Raw genomic sequence first — 23,010 nt, 5'->3', positions numbered from 1 at the left:
GCAAAACATTTTATCATGCTTTATTTTGAATTTAATTTTTACAATTCCTTTTCCCCAATTGTCAACATACAGTAATATTGTCTTTCAATTACCATCATATAGTAATTCTGGCAAACGTCTTGCAGTAATGTGCCCCATCCTGGCTCCCATCTTGTAGTAATGCCCTAACCCGTTCCACTTCTTGTAGTAATGCCCCATCCTGGTCCCCTTCTTTTAGTAATGTCCCCATCCAGGTCTCCATATAGTAGCAATGTCACTATCCAGGTCCCAATATAGTAGTAATGCCCCCATTTTGTAGTAATGCCCCATCCTGGTTCTCATCTTGGAGTAATGTCCGTATCCTGGTCCCCTTCTTGTAGCAATGTCTCCATCCTGGTCTTCCGCTTGTAGTAATGTCCCCCCTCTTATAGTAATGTCCCATTCTGTTCCCCATCTTGTAGCAATATCCCCATCTTGTAGTAATGTGCCCATCTTTGTTCTGATCTTGCACTAATGTCCCATCCTGGTTCCCTTCTTGCAGTAATGTGACCATCCACGTCTTCATCTTGTAAGTACGCCCCATTCTGATCCCCATATTGAAATAATGTCTCCATCTAGGTCTCCATCTTGTAGCAAAGTCCCCATCCAGGTCCCCATATTGTAGTAATGTCCCCTACTGTGCTGTTCTTTACATACACAGAAAAAATAAAAGATTCTTTTCACTTCTCCTCCGTTCCATAGGTGTCCGCTTCTCTGCACATGCACCATGCTGGTATTGTAGAACCCTTGCCGATCACGACCGGGTCCAGGGGTCAAACAACGGCATTGCATTATTTCAGTTGAATGTGTGTCCTCGGACACACATTGAATTGAAATGTATTGCTGCGCAGAAACAAGCTCTCTGCACCGCTATAGCAATGTCATCAACTACCCAATCAAAGACCAGCAGCTGACATTGGTGTGCAGGCGCATGGCAATGACGTCATACGCCACCGCGCCGATGTCAGCCGCTGGCCTGATTGGCCAGCAGCTGGAATTGGTATTGCTGAGCAGAGAGCTTGTCTCTGCGTGGCAATACATTTCAACTGAATATGCATCCGAGGACGCAAGTTCAAGTAAAATAAAGTGCTGACGTCGGCGATCCCCAGAAACAGGCCGTGATCGTCAAGGGGTCTACGATGCCTGCAGGATGCATGAAACAAAATCAGGGGCCCCATGTGGGCCATGTGTTTGAGACCCCTGTTCTAGGTGGAGTAAAGTCACTTGTAGGGAAGGATCTGGGTGTACTCGTAGATCACAGACTACATAACAGCATGCAAAGACAATCAATAGCTTCTAAGGTCAGCAGGACACTGTCAGGTATTAAAAGGCATGAACTTGTGGGGCAGGGACATAATATTACCACTTTATACAGCATTAGTGAAACCATCTGAAATATCCAATTCAGTTCAGTTCAAAACCAGTAAGGGGCATGAAGGACCTTAGTCATGAGAATAAATTACAATTATTTAATTTTGAGAAGACAGGTGACATGATTAATTTGGCAACTTGGCACATAAATGGTCTATACAAAAAATAAATTCAAAAACTGTTTCACATAAAACCCCCTCAAAAGATAATAGAGCATTCATTCTGTCTTAAAAAAAAAAAAAAGAACATTAGATCTCCAGATGAGACAAGCCATCTTTGCCATGGTCTTCGTGGGAACTGTTGATGGTTTCAAAAAAAGGCTTCAATGCTTTTTTTTTTTTTAGAAGAAAATAACAAATACTTGTGTACATGTGTAAAATGTTTGTCCTCCATGTTGATCCACTCGATACTCAGATCAAGAAGTTAAAGTCTGCGCTTTAGGGCAGACTGGATTAATTATTATGGATGTACCTACACCCCAGTTCCATTGTCCTGCCCCATGCCTAGGTTAAACTTGATGAACATGTGTCTTTTTTCAACCATACTTCCTATGTAACCATAAGAAATGGAATAGGGAATATCTGGCTGATCACTGGAGGCTTGACCGCTATAAGCCACAGCAATCCAGAGTTTAAGACTTTGGAACCCATAGAATAGGGTCCTGCAGTAGCGTACTGAATGGAGTGGATGTGCACATGCTTGACTTCCCCCTCCATTTATTGTCTATGTAACTGGTGGAAACTGCTAAGTACAGCGCTTGGCTATTTCCAGTAGTAAAATACCAATTAGATCTATCAAACCAATGTGGTGGAGATATTGCAAAGTCAGGACAATCTGTCCAGGTTATATTCCTGCCCTACATGGCTTAGTTGCCGTTCATGAAGATGGGGCTTATGATGATGTTTCCCATCTTCAGAGATGCTTTGGGGGGGCAAAAAAACCTTCCATCAGACAAACTTTAAAAGGGAGCCCTCCAATTCCCCAATTTCAAACAATTTTTTTTCTCCCTACCCATGATCAGCTCATCATGGAATATGCAAAACACTACTTGATTTCACAATTCAGAGAAGGAGAAAAATTAAGTTTAAATGACCATATTTGCTTGTTACTAGTCTGATAACAATTTACAGACAGCTTCATAAAATCTGCAAGTATGTACTAAAACGGGGTAGAATATGCAGAAGTTTCATGTTCCACTTGCATGCTCAACCTCAACGTTATGCATACCCATCGATGTAAAATGTGATTTGCAACGAATATTTTAAAACAAATTGCAAACGAGTAACACATTTCAATTACAAAGTGGTATCAGTTTCCTCCACACACCATCAAATCTATGTATGGATGCCCAGTCAGCCAAGTGTTTCCCTGAAACATATTATCTCTAATGAGTGTGTATGTAACATTAGAAGAGAATATACTGCTGTTTTAACGCTTAAGGGTTCAATAACAAGGTAAGTACAAAACAAATCTGACCCAGCTCCCAAGGCGCAAGTATGTAAAATTGATGTGCCAAGACTGCAATTTGTATAAGTGACAGAATAAGTATATTCCGCAGTCATCTTTATTTTGATGTGAAGAATTATGTGAGGAGGCATTAAATAAATACAAAAAATTAAATAAATTATGTAAAAAGCAAATCAAGGCAGCAAAGATTGAGACAGAGAGACTCATTGCTAGAGAGAGCAAAAATAACCCCAAAATATTCTTTAACTACATAAATAGTAAGAAACTAAAAAATGATAGTGTTGGCCCCCTTAAAAATAGTCTGGGTGAAATGGTGGATGAGGATGAGGAAAAAGCCAATATGCTAAATGACTTTTTTTCATCAGTATTTACAAAAGAAAATCCCATGGCAGCCAATATGACTAGTGATAAAAATTCCCAATTTAATGTTACCTGCTTAACCCAGCGGGAAGTACGGCGGCGTCTAAAAATCACAAAAATTGACAAATCTCCGGGCCCGGATGGGATACACCCCCGAGTACTGCAGGAACTAAGTACAGTCATTGATAGACCATTATTTTTAATCTTTAAAGAGTCCATAATAACAGGGTCTGTACCACAGGACTGGTGTATAGCAAATGTGGTGCCAATATTCAAAAAGAGGACAAAAACTGAACTCGGAAATTATAGGCCAGTAAGTTTAACCTCGACTGTGGGTAAAATCCTGGAGGGCATTCTAAGGGATGCTATACTGGAGTATCTGAAGAGGAATAACCTCATGACCCAGTATCAGCATGGGTTTACTAGGGACCGATCATGTCAGATAATTTGATCAGCTTCTATGAAGAGGTAAGTTCCGGTCTGGACCAAGGGAACCCAGTAGATGTAGTGTATATGGACTTTTCAAAAGCTTTTGATACGGTGCCACACAAAAGGTTGATACATAAAATGAGAATAATGGGGATAGGGGAAAATATGTGCAAGTGGGTTGAGAGCTGGCTCAGGGATAGGAAACAAAGGGTGGTTATTAATGGAGCACACTCGGACTGGGTCACGGTTAGTAGTGGGGTACCACAGGGGTCAGTATTGGGCCCTCTTCTTTTTAACATATTTATTAATGACCTTGTAGGGGGCATTCAGAGTAGAATTTCAATATTTGCAGATGACACTAAACTCTGCAGGGTAATCAATACAGGGGAGGACAATTTTATATTACAGGCTGATTTATGTAAACTAGAAGCTTGGGCTGATAAATGGCAAATGAGCTTTAATGGGGATAAATGTAAGGTCATGCACTTGGGTAGAAGTAATAAGATGTATAACTATGTGCTTAATTCTAAAACTCTGGGCAAAACCGTCAATGAAAAAGACCTGGGTGTATGGGTGGATGACAAACTAATATTCAGTGGCCAGTGTCAGGCAGCGGCTACAAAGGCAAATAAAATAATGGGATGCATTAAAAGAGGCATAGATGCTCATGAGGAGAACATAATTTTACCTCTATACAAGTCACTAGTTCGACCACACTTAGAATACTGTGCACAGTTCTGGTCTCCGGTGTATAAGAAAGACATAGCTGAACTGGAGCGGGTGCAGAGAAGAGCGACCAAGGTTATTAGAGGACTGGGGGGTCTGCCATACCAAGATAGGTTATTACACTTGGGACTATTTAGTTTGGAAAAAAGAAGACTAAGGGGTGATCTTATGTTAATGTATAAATATATGAGGGGACAGTACAAAGACCTTTCTGCTGATCTTTTTAATCATAGACCGGTGACAGGGACAAGGGGGCATCTTCTACGTCTGGAGGAAAAAAGGTTTAAGCATAATAACAGACGCGGATTCTTTACTGTAAGAGCAGTGAGACTATGGAACTCTCTGCCATATGATGTTGTAATGAGTGACTCATTGCTTCAATTTAAGAGGGGACTGGATACCTTTCTGGGAAAGTATAATATTACAGGGTATATATATTAGATTCCTTGATAAGGCGTTGATCCAGGGAACTAGTCTGATTGCCGTATGTGGGGTCGGGAAGGAATTTTTTTCCCCATGATGGAGCTTACTCTTACCACATGGGGTTTTTTTGCCTTCCCCTGGATCAACATGTTAGGGCATGTTAGGTTAGGCTATGGGTTGAACTAGATGGACTTAAAGTCTTCCTTCAACCTTAATAACTATGTAACTATGTGGATAAGCAAAAATCAATCTTTTTTTTCCAGATATGGCAGCCATCTAAGAAAACATGTACCATACTACAATTTGCCCACTGCTAAGCGGAGCCTGCAGTAATGTATATTGCCAAAAACCAGAGACAAAAACTACTTGTAGAATAAGTAGTGCTAAAGAGTTCCTTAAATTTAGTAGAAAGTCATCTTTCTGATAAGGGAGTGTAATTCAGTGTAACAAAAGCTTCAGAATAACGCCTTCTTCGCAGTGCTTTTTCTCATATGCAAAAGACGGTGCAAGTACCATCAGTGTTTTTGATCACTGCCATCAGGTAAGCAGCAGGAATTAAAGGACAGCAATACTGTCCCCTTTTGACTTGATAACGGATCCTCTTTAAAAGGAACCTGTTACCAGTTTTAGCCGATATAAGTTATGGACATCACCTTTCAGGGCTGATATACAGCATTCTATAATGCTGTATATCTGCCGCCAACCTGACCTGTCAGAGAAGAAAAACAATTTTTATTGGCCGTAACTTATAACGGCTAAAACTGGAGACAGGTTTCCTTTTAAAGTAAACTAGACACTGTCATGTTGCCACTGTTAAACTAATTAAAATGATACCCGAGGTGAAGAAATCCGTCTTGTGGTTCTTGTGTAATCTGTGTTAGAAGATTTCAGATAATGATATGCCCATGCTCTGCGGCAGGACTGTAGGCAGAGACTTATCTTCCTGCTCTAAGCCAGAGAAACCAAGGAAAGACCTGCCTACAGGCTGCCCCCAAGCACAAACGGGGTATGTGCACAGGATATATTTTTCAGTCGACTTCGCTCCATAGCCTACCTAAAAAAAGTACTATATGCTAAAAAGAATGAACATCTGTTCAGTCTTTGAAGCTTCTTTTAACCACTTGATCTTTCCAGAGATGCATAGCAGTTAAAAGAAGTGACCTGCATTCTTCATGTGGTTTCCACTTGGAAGCTGCTCACTAGTTTATATCCACAGTGTAAAAAAGTGCTGACAGCAAAGATGTCACAATCAACAACCAAAAAGATGCTGCAAAAGGTGCGTTTCGCTGAGACGAAGCATTTCTAAGCGAAAGGCGAGTCGGGTGTGGTGGGTCTCCGGTTACTGCCCTCAGGTAATTATACCTCCTCTTATCCTTGAGTTATATAATAGGTTCTTGACTGTGTTGCACTGCCTTATATCCATGTTATATTATATGTATCTCTGCAACTATGCGGTTATATTATAGGGCATTGTGCAATGTGACTTGTTCTACTATCTATCGCCTTCTGACCTACTGAGGTTATCTCCTCAATATCCCTATGACTGTAATTATAATGTCCTGCATATATTCGGGAATTTATGTATACCGGACTAATGCTGTACTCATACTAAAAATGTCTATCTACATGTGTACAATGTGGTGATCAATTACCATTTAGTGCCTGTATTAACAGACACTAGCTACTATTTGGAGGTTTATAAATTGTTAGGATTCTTACTTATTCCCGGGTATAACCAGCTTCCATTTTTCTGTACCTGTGGTATTTTGTCTGATTTTTAATACATTTTAAATTGAATTATAATTATTCAATGATTTTAAACTGGTTACTCTGGCCGTAGCTAAAAGAGATTTTTGTTTGGAGTTTTTTTCATTACTCACATACTACACAAATTATGGTACTTTCACATTGCGTCACCATTACAGTCTATGGCCCCACTGGCACGTGTCCGGACCCTGGTTTGTGGGGGATTTCGAACATATGCCTTGACGAGGACTCAGAACCCAATGTGAAAGCACCCTTAGGTGTTAACTTAACATTAACAAGGTGTTAACTTGTTAGTGGGTCAGCACAATTATGGCAACACTAATTTCTATAGTTTTATTACTTTTGTACAATAAAATACACAGAAAAAAATCATTTGTTTTTGGTTTGACATTTTGAGAGCCATGTTTTACAATTTTCATGTCGAGATGTAGTTTTCAGCAGCAGAATTTTCTGGTACATACGTCTTTTTGATTTCTTATCTCACTTTTTGATGTTTATTTTCACCAATTCCCTACAGACATATAATGTACTATTTAGAGATGGGTGAACCCAAACAGTAAAGTTCGGCATCCGTACCGAACACCTACTGTTTGGGCACAGATATCAAACAACGACTCAGGAAGTAAGTGTTACTGTTCGGGTTCAGCTGCCCGAACGCCGGGTGTTTGTTATGCTGTCATGTGAATGACAGCGCAGCAAACACAGCTTCTGATCGGCGGTGAACTCATCCCTGACGGTCAGAGAGCCACGGTTCCCACCCTGTCAAAAGACAGCGAAAGCCAGCAGCTATGATCCAAGGTATAAAGTTTACACCTCCAGTCACTGATGTCAGAGGATGGGACTACAGCTTCCATCATCCGACACCTGCTGCTGCTAATAACAGCGAGAGCAGGAGCGGCTGATGGGTCTATTCATTAGCCGACTCCTGTGCTGTAAATAAATAATACAGGTTCCCCTGTATTTTTGATAACCAGCCAGGCAAAACTCACAGCTGGGGGCTGCAACCCTCAGCTGTCAGCTTCAACAAGGATGGTTATCAAGAATAGAGGGATCCCCACGCCATATTTTTAAATTATTTAAATAAATCATTTTACAAAAAAGGCGTGGGATCCCCCCTTTTTTGACAACCAGCCTTGCTAAAGCAGACAGCTGGGGGCTGGTATTCTTAGGCTGGTAAGGGGCCATGGATATTGGCCCCCTACAGCCTAAAAATAGCAGCCCTCAGCTGCCCAGAAAAGGCACATCTAGATGCGCCAATTCCGGCACTTTGCCCGGCTCTTCCCACTTGTCCTTTAACAGTGGTAAGTGGAGTTAATATTTGTGGGGTTGATGTCACCTTTGTATTAGCAGGTGACATCAAGCCCACAGCTTAGTAATGGAGAAGGGTCTATAAGGCACCTATCCATTACTAATTGTATAGTTATATAGTAAATAAAGAAACATCAAGAATAAAGTCTTTTATTAGAAACAAAACACACTTTTACTTTTTTAATTAAAAATAACAAACACAGTTATACTCACCTAAAGCCTAATTCCACCGAAGCCCTCGTTCTCCTGCAATAAAGTAAAAAAAAATCCATATAAGCGTTTGGTGAGTATAACTGTGTTTGTTATTTTTAAATAAGAAAGTAAAAGTGTTTTTGCTTTATTTCTAATAAAGGACTTTATTCTTGCTGTGTGTTTATTTACCATACAACTATAGTATTAGTAATGGAGAGGTGTCTTTTGTATTGTCACTGGGCAATACAAAGGTGACATCAACCCCACAAATATTAACCCCACTTGTCACCGCTACAAGGCAAGTGGGAAGAGCAGGGCAAAGCGGCAGAATTGGCAAATCTAATAGATGTGCCTTTTCTGGGCATCTGCGGACTGCTATTTTTTGGCTGGGGGCCAATATCCATGGCCCCTTACCAGCCTGAGAATACCAGCCCCTAGCTGTCTGCTTTAGCAAGGCTGGTTGTCAAAAATGGGGGGGGGAGACCCCACGCCGCTTTCTTAATTTATTTAAATAATAATAAATATGGCGTGGGGACCCTTCTATTCTTGATAACCAGCCTTGTTGAAGCTGACAGCTGAGGGTTGCAGTCCCCAGCTGTGAGTTTTGCCTGGATGGTTATCAAAAATACAGGGGAACCCACGGCAGGTTTTTTTAAATTATTTATTTACAGCGCAGGAGCCGGCTAATAAATACACCCATCAGCCGCTCCTGTTCTCTCTGTTATTTGCGGCAGCAGGTGTTGGATGTTGTGAGCTGTAGTCCCATCCACTGACACCAGTGACCGGAGGTAAACTTTATACCTTGAATCACAGATGAGCGCTCACGTTGGCTTTTGACAGCATGGAAACTGCGGCACTCTGACCGGCGGGGATGATTTCATGGCTGATCAGAAGCTGTGTTTGCCGCACTATCATGCACATGACAGCATGGCAAACACTGGATGTTCAGGCCTCCCATTCAAGGGAGTCTGGGTACTGTTCTGGTTCCCGAAGCAGAACTTTATGTAACAGTTTGGCGTAACCCGCCGGACCCGAACATCCAGGTGTCTGCCCATGTCTAGTACTATTACGTCTTATGTTGGCTCTCTGACTTTGATGTTGACTCAAGAATGTGAAAAGCAGCAGTTTTTACTGGGGCCATTTTCTGAATAAAAAATGTTTAAATCACCTTTAATTTAATTAGTTACCCAATGGGCCAAAACTATTAAGGGCTCTCCAACATAATTAACCACAAAATCCTACAAGCACAAGCCATGTATAAAAATACAATTTTTTATTACGTAATCACAGCACATATAAAAACATTACAAAGGAGAACATCAGACAAAATCAAGTCACACACAGGGCCCGAAAACACAAATATCAATAGTCACTTGAGCAATAATAGTACTCTTTACATTCATATGCAGAGAGGAATTGCATTTACACCTCAAAAGTGTAGGGTGGAACAAATACAGTCCTATCTAAATGCAACAAATCATATACCACAATGAGGCAAAGAGGATCCAAACTTATAAGGATAAGTATCCCAGAGGCAGATGTTTATGAAAAGTAGATGACATGTAGGCTATAAAATAGCATAATAGAGAAAAATGTCAAACAAATCACATAGAAAGCCTCGGAGGAAGCTGGACGCGAAACACGAGTCAGGGGTGCTCCTTTTGGCTACTACACAGGTTTATGTTCATTTTCACATATTGCTTATCATGGGAATTTTATCAAGGTCTTCTTGGTTCATATGTAGTTCAGTCCAGGAACGTTCCCCATTTCCTGTTTTTGGATCTTATTCTCATAGAGCGTTCTATGTGATTTGTCTGACATTTGTCTCTATTATGCTATTTTATAGCTTACATGTCATCTACTTTTAGCAGATATCTGCCTCTGGGGTAATACCTAGGGCTTATCGGGGTGGTTATCTGTTTTTTTTTATATATTCGTATTCTTGTCTGTCCTTTTCATATATTTTAAAGCATATCTAATAAAAATTATAATTTTCAGAGTTTTTTTAAAATTTTTATGGCACTTAACTTTTGATGACCGTGGACTATTTAGACTTTAGACTTGCCTGCTTTGGACACATCATACTAAGAGAGGAGCAATCACTGGAGAAAAATATTATAGTTGGAAGAATATAGGGAACAAGGCGAAGAGGAAGTCCAGCAACCTGATGAGTTGATACTATCAAGTTAATGGCAGAGAAGACCCTGGTGGACCTATCTAGGTTTGCAAAAGAGCAATGTTCCTACAGAGCGCTCATCCATGGTTCAAAAACAAGCTGAAGGCCACTAAAAATATAGTAATATTTCTCGTCCTACAACCCAGCGTTTTCTTTAAATGATAGCATTCTTGATGCACATATTTAAGGCACAGGCATACAATTCTTTACATAGAAAGATTGTATAACAATGCAGATAATGACAGCCATTGTTAAAATAAAACAAGATAAGAAGAAGTAGTACAAGTTGTCACTAATAAAAAAGTATTTGTTTTCCAGGAGGAGGGTGATCTTTATTATCAATAACGATCCATAAAAGTAGCTTTTTATGCAGATGTTAAGTTACATGATACTTTTATTTTTTTGTGCAGAAGAGATAAAGGTTTTTGTTGTTGTTGCACTGAATGTGTAAATGACTCAGTATATGGTAAGAATATGTAAATTGTCGAGGCCACCAAGGGTCCAATATTTTGCTTTAGAGAATGTTCTCTGTGACAGTAATTAGATAGGGAATTCTGAGCAATGACCACATTTTAAGACGACATGTATAATTTGCCCTTAATTGCTCTCTTTGTGAGATCTAAACTAAATATTAATTTTACATTTTACATTTCCCCCCACAGAGAATAGAACAGCCTTTGCAAACTAAGCAGATTGTCCTCTCTTATTAAGTAACGGAGGAAAAAACTATACACGCATATAAAGAAATTTATGGATTGTACACATTTCCAAGCAGGATGTAATGTGAAAGTCCTAAATACCTTTTTATTTTCTTTCATCTGAATCCTAAGAATAGGAAATCAACATAAACAAAGTCCTGAAAAACCTCTTTACTACTTTTCACTGTGGCAAATTTTCATTCTGTGCGCTTTCAGTTTCCTCTGTTCTTTTAGGAGTCATAACTTTTCTATTTTTTTCTTGGCTGTAATGATGTAAGGCCTTAGTTTCGAGGGATGAGTTGTAGTTTTGAATGACATCCCTTATATTATCAAATAATGTACTGAAATAATAGGAAAACCGTGCAGTGAAATAATGAAAAAAATACAATTCTACCTTTTTTTTTTTAACTTGATTGTTAACTGTGCGCTAAAAACGACCAGGCAATATATTCCTTCAGGTCAGTACGATTACAGTTTATACAGTGGGTACGGAAAGTATTCAGACCACTTTAAATTTTTCATGTTTTGTTTTATTGCAGCCATTTGGCAACCACATCTTCACTGAAAGTAGCATGGGCTCTGTTCTCTAGATAGATTCTTCGTGGGTGGGACATATCTCAATATCTGGCAGTATATGGGTCTCAATCCTATATGCTAAACAATGTGTTTGTTATATAGTATGAAGCATATTGTGCAGAAAAGAAAGCTTAATATTTATGAGCTTTTGACCCAATTCTCATTTATTCTGTAACATTACGTCATTACAGTATATTTTTTTCTAAAGTAAAACTGAATACCGTATTTTTCGGACTGCAAGTTGAAATTTTTTCCTCCAAAAATGTGGAGGAAAATGGGGGGTGCGTCTTATAGTCCAGATGTCCCTGCACTGGCTGTGGATGGGGAGGTGGAGGAGCGTCAGCGGTGGAGCAGCAGGTCACAGGAGGCAGGAGCCAGCAGCAGCGGCTAACTCCTGTGCCCGCTGCTAAAGAGAACTGAATATTCGCTGCACTCCATACCCACAGGAGTGGAAAGCAGTAAATATAACAGTATTTTTCGGACTATAAGACACTCTAGTTTCCCCAAAAATTTTTGGGGAAATTGGGGGTGCGTCTTAGAGTCGGAATATACTTACAAGTAGTGTGGCAGCAGCAGGAGCCCGACGCTGCAGGGCGATGATCACACTCCCTTCCCAGGCAGATGCAGCAGGTTTGGCGGTGCTCTGTGGTGCAGGGGACTCTGCCGGCATTTTTTGAAAGCCCGGAGCCCCCCACACATCCATTACTGCGATGCGGTGGCCTACTGGAAAATGGCCACCAGGGGCGGCGCATGCTCAGATTTCCCAAGATTTCGGGTGCTGAAATCTCGTCTGCCGAGATCTCAATCTGAGTAAGCGCCTTCCCCGGCGTCCATTTTCCCGGGGGCCATAGCTTCGCAGTAATCGATGTGCGCGGGGCTCTGAACTTTCACAAAATGCCGGCGGAGGCCCCCACACCACAGAGCACCGCCGAACCTGCCACAACAGCCTGGGATGGGATTTCCCGGAGGCCACCGCATCACAGCAATGGATGTGTGGGGGGCTCCGGACTTTCAGAAAATGTCGGCGGAGCCCCTGCACCACCAGTCTGGGATGGGAGTCATATCACTGGACCACCGAATACCCCCTGTGACCACGGTCCACCAGCGCTGCCAATCCCCCCTTCCTCCTCGGTAAGCTGAATTCAGACTGTAAGATGGATCCCCTTTGGACACATTTTCCTTCTGAAAATCTGGGGTGCGTCTTATAGTCCGAAAAATAAGGTAATGTCTCTTTAATAGCATACACTCTGTTAGCCGCAGCAGCCAGCTTCCTGCAGCTGCCAGGCTTTCACGTGTGCCCACTACTTAAGGTAATGAATATTCACTGCTCACCACTCCCATAGGCATGGAATGCAGTGAATATTCATTCCCTTTAGTAGCCGGCACACGTGAACGATCAGCAGCTGCAGGAAGCCGGTGGCTTCGGCTAACACTGTGCCCGCCATTAATAAGCAATGAATATTCACTACTCTACATGCACACAGTCCCGGCGTGGGGTGCCGTGAGCATTCCAGCAGCTGTCCTCAGCTTGTAAGCAGCGCATGACATCAGCTGCTGGCATTGGAACAAGACGATGCAAGAGAGCGCAGCAAAGTAAGTATAATGGTTTATGGGTTTTTTTTAAATGTTTTTCTGATGGGGATAATACATACTAGGATGGGGATCGGAGCCATTCATACCAAGATAAGGATGGTGCCATGCATATCAGGATGGAGATGGGAGGCCCTGCATAAAAGGATTTTATGCTTATCAGGATAGGGATGAGGAGGCCATGCATACCAGGATAGGGATGAGGAGGCCATGCATACCAGGATAAGGATGAAGGGGCCATGCATATCAAGATAGGAATGAGGGAGCCATGCATCAATTGGTAGGGATGAGGGGACCATACATACCAGGAATTTACCACATTTTTTGCTTCAATTTTTTTCTAATTTCCTCCTCTAAAACCTAGGTGCTTCTTATGGTACGGTGCATCTTATAGTCCGAAAAATACAGTATATACTGTGTAACAAATAACAGAAGTGAGTCTTGTTCCATAGAGAAACAAATATATTGTCCTTGTTGTATATTAACTAGAAGTAGATTTCCACACTCTTGACTTTGATTAATGGATATCCATTTGGTTACCATGGGACCATAATACTGCACACCATCAAGCCAAGCACTACATAGCTCTCTCACATAAAGGCCAAATTTTATTGGATGCTATACTGATGGGCGGCACAAATTGTACTTGTAACCTGATGTTCTGTTCAATCCACTAAAGGAAAAAATTGCCTCTGCTACTTAATCCCAAACAGTTTTCCATTTCCCTCTAAAATACTGATGTTTATATGACCAACCTGAGTATCAAATTTAAAGCTGGCAGTTAACTATAAAGAAGAAAAAGTGTAATTTGATATAAAACAGAAAAAAATGAATGTTATTTAAAATATATTTAAATGGAAGGACTCTCACAAACGTTATTTAACATGTGAAAAAAACATAAAATAAGAAACCACTGCAAAAAAAAATCATTACCTACAAAACTATAAATCACAGGTTACTTAAAACATCTACTTAAAAGATCAAGTAAGAACTAGGAAATTCTTGTGCCCTAAATAGTCTATACTAAAGGTATTCTGCTGAACGGCTATTTATAAGAACACTGGTTCACAATTATTAGCCTGTGAAGACATGGCAGCAATCATCCAACAATGAAGCAGTCGATTGTCAGCTGATCGCAATTTTTGTTTTGCCTAAGAAAAAACTATATATTTTTTGGTAGCAGATCTCCCGGGTATTCAGGAAGAATATCAAGTGTCTTTTATGTTTGCAGATGTAGGTCAGCTCCATGACAGATGCTACAACTGAAGGCTGTTTTTTCTCCTTACTAGTGCGCTATAGGGTTTTCAACAAAATTTACATGAACTATTTATATTATGGACCATTTTTATTTTAAAGTGACTAAGAGGTTTATAGATCAGAAAATCCCCAAGAAAAACCTCATTGTAAAAATTGCACCCCTCAAATTATTCAAAACCGCTTTTCAGGAAGTTTGCTTTACAAGAATTAATTCAAAGTGGAATGTAAAAAATTTAAATTAAATTTTTTCCTTTAAAATGTTGCTTTAACCTCAAATTTTTAATTTTAACAATGGGTAATAGGTGAACATGGACCAAAACAGTTGTTCCAAATGTGGCAATACCCCAGATGTGGTTGGAAACTCTCAGTTGACCATACAGCAGAGCTTAAAAGGGAAGGAGTTCTTTTTTTAGAACATAAATTTGCATGGTATAGAATTTGGAAGCAGGTTGCATTTGAAGGGCCCCTGACAAAACAACAGAAAGCCCCCAAAAGTTATCCCACTTTGGAAACATGAACCCACAAGAAATTCATCTTGGGCCTTAAGGAGCATTATGAAAGCCCAGGTGCTTGACGGAATTTTATAACATTGGGCCATGTAAATTAAAAATTTAATTTTTCCCACGAAAATGCTGATGCAATCTAAAAAAAAAAATATTTTCACAAAGGCTAACATTAAAAAAAATGGACCCCGAAATGTTGTAATTTCTCCTGAACGTTGCAATACTCAACGTGTGAACAGAAACTACTGTTTGGGCACAAAGCAGAGATAGGAAGGGATGGAGCGTTATTTGTTTGGAGAGCAATTTTGGCTGGAAAAAAATGTGGACATGATGTTGCATTTGCAGAGTTCCTGAGGTGCCAGAACATCAGAAATCCTCAATAAGTGATCCCATTTTGTAAAATACATCTTTAAAAAGAATTCATCCACGATTTTAATGAGCACTTTGAGCCACAGGCGCTTTGCAGAATTTTATAAGATTGGGCTGTGAATACAAAAAAATTAGCTTTTTTCCACTAAAATGATGTTTTAGTCCCAAATGTTTAATTTTCCAAAGACATACTGATAGGGAATTTAGATTGTGAGCCCCAACGGGGACAGCGACAATAATGTGTGCAACCTGTAAAGCGCTGCGGAATATGTTAGCGCTATATAAAAATAAAGATTATTATTATTATTATTATTTTCACAATGGTCAGTTTTCCATTTGTTTTCAACTGATTCCATGCTAAGTGTTAATGTAAGAAAAAGTTCAGACATTTTAACTCCTTTAGTTTTTAAAAATGGGTGAGAAAAAATAGAAGTAAAACGGAGGCAAAACAGATGACAAAAAAGAAAAACAGTGCATTTTTGATGGATGTAAACACTGAAACAGATGGGATAAGATAGCCTTAGGTTATTTCCTGACTTACAGATTAAACCTATAAAGTCAGATTGTATTGCCAAAAAGATTCAGTATAAAAATGTGCTTTTTAATTTATACATGTATACGACTTCACTTAAAGGGAGTCTGACTCCATAAAAAGAAAATTAAACTACGTGACTGGCATTAGTGATGTTGACCTATTCTGTGAAACAATGAGGACTACACTTGTGTCACTGTTATTTTTTATTTTATTTATTTTACTCACTAGCACCATTAAATTCACAGTACTTTATAGACATCAGCAGCTCACAATCTAAATTCCCTATGAGTTTGTCTTTGGGGTGTGGGAGGAAACCAGAGTACAAACATGAAAACAACATACAAACTCCTTGCAGATGTTGTCCTTGGTGGGATTTGAACCCAAGTTCCCAGAGCTGCCAAGCACCAGTGCTAACCACTGAGCCACCGTGCTGCTGATGAGTACAGTGTAGTGCGTGGGTGTACTGTTGTCTCCTTTAGCATCAGTGGGCAGTTGTTTGAGCTCAGAACTAAACTGGCTAATCGTGCGGTGGCAATATGCCTTTGATGCAAATTTAGAGGCATAATGGTGCCCCAAAGTCCCATCATTTTCATACAGAATAAGAAGAGTTTCTAAAGAAACTATGACAATGAAATATGTAATAAAGGTATGATTTTTCTAAGGGCTAAGTCCCGTATATAAATGTTAAAATTAGTTTAATTTGCAATTTGGAGGTGACAGACTCCTTTTAAGATTTTATTTTAGTAAAGCTAAAGAAAATTTATAAAAAGCATGATAAACCAAAAGTCATGTTATGCAGAATACATACACATATTTTACATGTGGACAGTAAAAATAACATATTTCTCACCTTGCATAAATACCGCTAACCATGTCATGTTGGAGAGTGTCATCTGCTGACTTACTAGGCCCAGCCGCTTTGGAAATAAGTAACACTACCAGGCCTCTCATCTGTAGATTGTTGCGACTGTCATACACAAAGTTCCTGCAAGTAAAAATAGTAAAATTGTATAACATGCCGCTATTAACATACACTGTACCACTGTGAAATACAAGTGCTTCTCACTAAATTAGAATATCATCCAAAAGTTAATTTATTTCATTACTTCCAATACAAAAAGTGAAACTCATTATATAGAGTCATTACAAACACAGTGATCTATTTCAAGTGTTTATTTCTGTTAATGTTGATGATTATGGCTTACAGACAATGAAAACACAAAAGTCATTATCTCAGTAAATTAGAATAATTAACAAAAAACACCTGCAAAGGTTTCCTAAGTGTTTAAAAAGGTCCCTTAGTCTGTTTCAGTAGACTCCACAATCATGGGGAAGACTGCTGACTTGACTGATGTCCAGAAGGAAGTCATTGACACTCCACAAGTAAGGTAAGCCACAAAAGGTCATTGCTAAAGAAGCTTGCTGTTCACAGAGTGCTGTATCCAGGCATATTAATGGAAAGTTGAGTGGAAGGAAAAAGTGTGATAGAAAAAGGTGCACAGAAAGCGTGAGAAGAACTTGTAGATGTATATTTGTTTTGTGTTACTGAAGACTGGTACATAACCAATGCTATTCTAGGCCTGCTTTTTTATTATTATTATTATTATTATTATTATTATTATTATTTATTTATTTATATATATAGCACCATTAATTCCATGGTGCTGTACATGTGTTAGAAACAAATGAACATTGAGAGGAGATCAGAACAAGTGTCAGGGAGTTTAAAAAAAGAGAAAATATCAAGAAATGTATAACAATAGCAAAACAACAAATACGTGCCTATTCAATGCCCCCTCTGCTTCAGAACCATTGGGTGTCACTGCTAGTCCAGTAGAGATAATATATCACAGCCTCAGTTGTCATGTGTCAGTAAGTAACAACTAAGGCCAGCTCTATTCCCCACCCAGCGCTGCCTCCTTTTACTTGACTGACTGTTCCTTTGCCTGAAGTCACATAGTATACAGACTATCAGTCAAGTAGGAGGAGGCAGCAGCAGCCGCCAGAGAATAGAGCTGGAGTAACAGAGGTTTCATATCTACAGCCTGATTTGCATAGCAATTCAAGAATGGACTTCTCAGTAATGGAGGAACTGACTAGCCATGTAATGGTGTTGCTAAACTTGTCCTTGAAATATCTACATGCACATATAAATAGTTTGGGGTGTGAAATCCTGCTGACAGATTCCATTACATTTCTTTATAGCACACTTGAGCCACATATAAAATAATATGGGCGGAAAACCCTTTTTCCAATGAATGACATGAACATAATATTTCAACACTGTAGGAATGCACATTTCTCCTCTGTAAGTTATTTACTAGCTAAAATTTGAAACAACTTGGACAAACAAAAGTCTGCAAAGGAAGCTAAAAAAAACCCATACAGTGAAACTCCAAACTGAAGTCAAAATAATAAAACCCTCCCTGGCACTTCAGTCTGAAGCCTCAATTAACAATCCTTCCTATGGTTCCCAAGAGGAACTTTCACATTGACGGTCCACAAGATCTTGTTTTGTTTTTGGGTTGGATCCCTGTAACCTTAGGCAGCAGCTAATGATGAACAGCTTTATCAGAAGTACTAAGTACTTAAATGAAAATTTTACCTATCATTCATTTCTTTTCCCCCTAGAGCATGTTGCCCTCCTGACATAAAGATAAGCTATTTTTGCCTAGAAAGCCAAGGGGCACACAATCTTCAAGATTATGAACAGAGCAGCAGTCAAAAACAGAAAGAAGGAGGTAAATCTCTGTGGCTTCCAGCTGCTTTACCTTCACTGTCACTGTCACTTTTGAGGCTATCTGATCATTGTTACATTAGTATTATCACTACAACCACCATCATTATATACATAGCATGTGGTGACTGTTGGAAATGTGTACATTAGGAACTTATTATTTTCAATATATGAACATATTAGCCCCAGTTTCTTCCACTATATATGTAGAGATTCAGCACTTCCAGGACTATTTGAATGTACAGTTGTGAAATTTCAATATTTCTTGTTTAATTTTTTTTTGTTTTAAAATATAATAATAATTATAATAATAATAATTTGTATTTATGTAGCGCCAACATATCCTGCAGCACTTTACAATTAAGATATCAAGTTTTTGTAAAACAATAAGGCATGTATACTTGAAGAAAAATTGCTATCATGCAGGTTCGGAATGTGATGGAATCTTATACGTCTGTGTTAGTAAATACTTGCATTCTCGATAAAAAAAAACAAAACAAAAAACAAGCAATGTATCTTTTCTAAAGGTTCCTACATACAACAGTTGGCTCAAACTGCCAACCATCTAATGTGTATAGGTGGGCCTACTCATAGTTCCCAACAGAAGAGGTTGGAGGACAAAAGGGTTGATCAGTACAAAGAGATTGACCCCTACTTTTTTATGGGTGGCCTCTCCTTAGGGTAGGCCATCAATATCCGATTGGTGAGGGTGCGACACCCAGCTGCCCGGGGCTGGCCTGAAGTTCTTAGATGCTGCCAGAACACAGCAGCTCCATAAAAACTATAGTGGACATGAACCACAACTCCATTCCCTACTCGTTTGCAGTACCCGTCCGCTATAGAGATGACAGAGCTGAGGTGTTCAGACAGCATTGCACAACTTGCGGCCGATACTGGTAACAGATGATAGGTGGGAGTTCCAAGTGTCCCTTCACAATCAGATACTGATGGCTTTTCCTAAGGAGAGGCCATCAATAAAAAGGTAGTGTCCAACCTCCTTAAATATAAACACCTGATCCTTTTGTTCTCTATTGGAGAAGAAGGTGCTGGAGGCCTGAGAGCAGCTTGCTCTCCCTTTGCCATCAAGGCTGAGCTGAGAGTTCATGTGTATGCGAAGCTGTGAAAGATATTTAGGCCTAGAGCTAGCAAGGGCTGTGGAGTCAGAGTCGGAGCCCATTTTGGTGGAGTCGGAGTCATGGAAATTGAGGAGTCGCTGGTTTGGCTTACCACCTCCACAGCCCTGGCAGTCTCTAAAAAGATGCTCTTGAATTGTTATACAACATAATGAAAAAAAAAGTAAATAATAATATAAACCCTTTTCACTAAAAAGTATCACATTGAAAAGAATTATTATAATACAAATGAAAGAGCAAAAAACATTGCCAATGTCAATTTGTGACGAGGTTTTTAACAATCAAACTCAACTCCTTGGCAGGGAAGGATTTAGATCACAAGCACATGCTGATTTAAGAGCATTAGCAATGTGAAGTCATTAACTTTTAAATTGCTGTGGTAGCTTCAGAAACAGTAGATGAAGGATCCTGGGGGACTCAAGTCCAAACACCCAGAGGATACAACGGATTTCTCATGGCTTCCTAATTCTGCCCTTTTCAGTGTGAAGTACAGTTTCATCAGATGACAGATTAGAATAACTTCTTGTGCTTGAGGGAAGAAGTTTGGTACAAAACTTTTAACAAGTCAGTGGACTATAAAGATAAACTAAATTCACTTACGGTAATAAGTCAGTGGATGTAAATTAGAGATGGACTCTGATAATACCACCTTGAAGAAGGATTAAAAACATCCTTTTTATCCCCACATCTGTTTGTATAAGAAGTTATATTCTTTGGACTCGGCCATCATTACGCGACTGACAGCATCATAGAAGCCTGACACCTTCAGGAGTCACTAGTGGAGCTCTAGCTTCAACCTAAAGGCATTATCTGACATAATCATAACCTATTACATAAAACACAAGATTGGATGGCATGGCAATCACTATGGGATCAAACATTACAATTATATATAAATCTGATGCCGCAGCAATATCAGCCTAATGCTTAGCTTGATTTACAGAATATTTATAATCTAACCAGTAGAATCATTGAGACCTGTCCCAAGGAAACCCAAGGACATCATCAACCAGTTGACATTGCTTTAGGGGACCAAAGAATATATGTACCTGAGTGAGCCCTCCAAGGGACAGACATCAACCAACTATTAAAAAAAAAAGTGGAAACAAAAAAAAAAGCCCAGATGCAGCAATTATATTTGATGAGCATGTGGCAGCAGTGAGACGCCTGGAGAGAAAGAGGAGAGCAACATTAGCAAAAAATTTTACAAAAATAAGCACAAAACATCAGACTGGATTATTTTCAAGAACTCTTTCTGCAACCAGATGAGAACATTTAGGCGTCTAACTGTAGCACATGAGAACCCTGGGCAGCAGGTGACTGACTATATGCGGTGCCAGGGATCATTTGGCAAAATTATGGCTACGGCAGAGAACAAAAGCGGAAAATAGCAGATGAGTATATAAAATAGCAATGTTGAAATCCAAAACTGCATGACATGTTTCACAAGGTTTGATGTTTTATGAAGATCTTACTGATTTACAGTATATTTGTAATATTCTATATGACACTATCAACAATAGTTGTGGGGCTCGCAGTAAAGCAAAAAAAATGTTTAGCAGTCTGGAGTTCACAGTCTTGATTGATAACCAGCATACTCCTCCAAATCTCACACATGTGCCGTTGCTCTATACTCCCTGTATATGAGCAATGCAGTGAGGTGTATTGTGACAAAACCAAACACAGCATGGAAAGGCTGCTCGGTCCTTTACTAGAACATAGTGGCAGTTTGGGGTATAAAATATAATCATATATTCATAATCCTCAGCAGAAATCCATGGCTGCTACAGATGTGCAATTTGAACTGCTGTGGATCTGCATGAGGATTAGCCCCTTGCAATGGGTTTGATCTACAGGTTTAAAATTCCCTGCCGTTTCCATGCAGAATATGTGGGAATAGGTAGCATACTACTTATTTTTTCCACCAATTTTCTTATGTTCACTTTGTATTAATGAATGAATGCAGACCTTTTCTGTAGCATGTGTATAGGGTTGGGATGTAATTACTCCAACTTCCACTACTGGCCATAGATATTCTAGACACTGAGAAAGATTAATAAAAATCAGTGCAAGAAATGTGTGTCTTCTTCACTTTCCCTTACTGTACTTTGAACAGTTCATAGGATTGCGACTCATTATTGCTACTTAAAGCATATTCTTTCCTTTCCTCTGAGGTGTTCCAGTCTACATGTTCTTATCCCGTTACCTAATCCTTTTATCTGCCTTCATAACATTGATGTAAATTCCATCTAGGCTGGTAAATATCATCGCTTGGTCTGGTGGCACAGGGATGAACTGATTGGCTTTGAAACATATTCTGACCTGCACCTTACTAGCAACATCTACGGACTACCATTCTCTTTTTATGTACCTGTTGCACACAGGCTGACATGAACAGTTGGATTCTTTGAACAGTAGGTCAGGGTGAACAGCAGGTACTGGAGGAGATAATGCAGAGGTTGGACTTGCCAGATGACATGTGGATCAGCAAGGACCAGAGCAGCAGGATATCTGGGCAGCAGGTGGGTAAGTGGAGCATGAATAGTATACAAATAGCAAAGATGTGTATGCAACTGGAATCCTGCTGGAGAAGTGCAGTTACACACAGGAATAGCAGAGATGTATAGGAAGCAGGTAGTTTACTTGCTAAGACATGGTTACTCACAGGAATAGATGAGTATCAAATGTGGAGAGCATCAGGTTCGCAAAGACAAGCTGGTGACACAGCAGAGCTGAGAGTGCAATCGCGCTAGAAATTGCTGGACTGAGTTTGGCAGTAGTAGCTGGTTGTTGGCTTGGAGACAGGAGTAGCTGGGAAGATAATGAAACACCTTACTAGAGCAGAATCAACAGGAAGAGAAGGCTAACTCCAGGAAAAGTACAAAGCAGCAGGGTGCAACACTTCCTCAATACTCAGGTGGTGGGTGACTGCAGACTTAAGAATCCCCCCAGTGCAAGCTTTGTGCGTTGTGACGATTCGCCAGTTTCTGACTTGGGACCGTTGGGTATGTATGAGTTATACATGCTCCCGGCCAGGGTCCGTCTAGTGGTCGCTCTCCATATACTTGCATGGAGCGAGGCTGCGCCCTCTAGTCCACGCCCATGTAACTAGATGGGGCGTGGTCTCTCTCAATACAAATGTATGGAGAGGCCACGCCCACTAGACAGACCCTGGCTGGGTGCATTTATAACTCATGCACACCCTCCGGTCCTGAGTCAGAAACCGGCAAAACCTCACAGCGCATAGTGTGTGCGCAAGGAGGATTCATAAGACTGCAGTCACACAGAGTGACTGCAGATTTATCGATTTGGACCAAAGAATCCCTTTAATAAAAGATCTTGGCTGCTGAGATCAATGGTGCTTTTCAGGATATT

General features: G+C 39.9%; 1 protein-coding gene across 3 annotated transcripts in view; it reads right to left on the bottom strand.

Annotated features, from left to right (window-relative positions):
- Positions 1 to 23,010, bottom strand: part of PDSS2 (decaprenyl diphosphate synthase subunit 2) — a 392,099-nt gene that overhangs the window by 247,315 nt on the left and 121,774 nt on the right. For all 3 annotated transcript variants that reach the window (XM_077289618.1, XM_077289619.1, XM_077289621.1), the window contains exon 3: positions 16,616 to 16,750. In XM_077289618.1, coding sequence (XP_077145733.1) covers positions 16,616 to 16,750 — 135 coding nt within the window. The remainder of the gene's footprint in view (positions 1 to 16,615; positions 16,751 to 23,010) is intronic.

This window comes from Ranitomeya variabilis, chromosome 2 (genome assembly GCF_051348905.1).
Source record: "Ranitomeya variabilis isolate aRanVar5 chromosome 2, aRanVar5.hap1, whole genome shotgun sequence".
Classification (NCBI taxonomy): domain Eukaryota; kingdom Metazoa; phylum Chordata; class Amphibia; order Anura; family Dendrobatidae; genus Ranitomeya; species Ranitomeya variabilis.
Note: the sequence above shows the minus strand (reverse complement) of the source record. Positions and strands in the feature narration are given on the sequence as shown.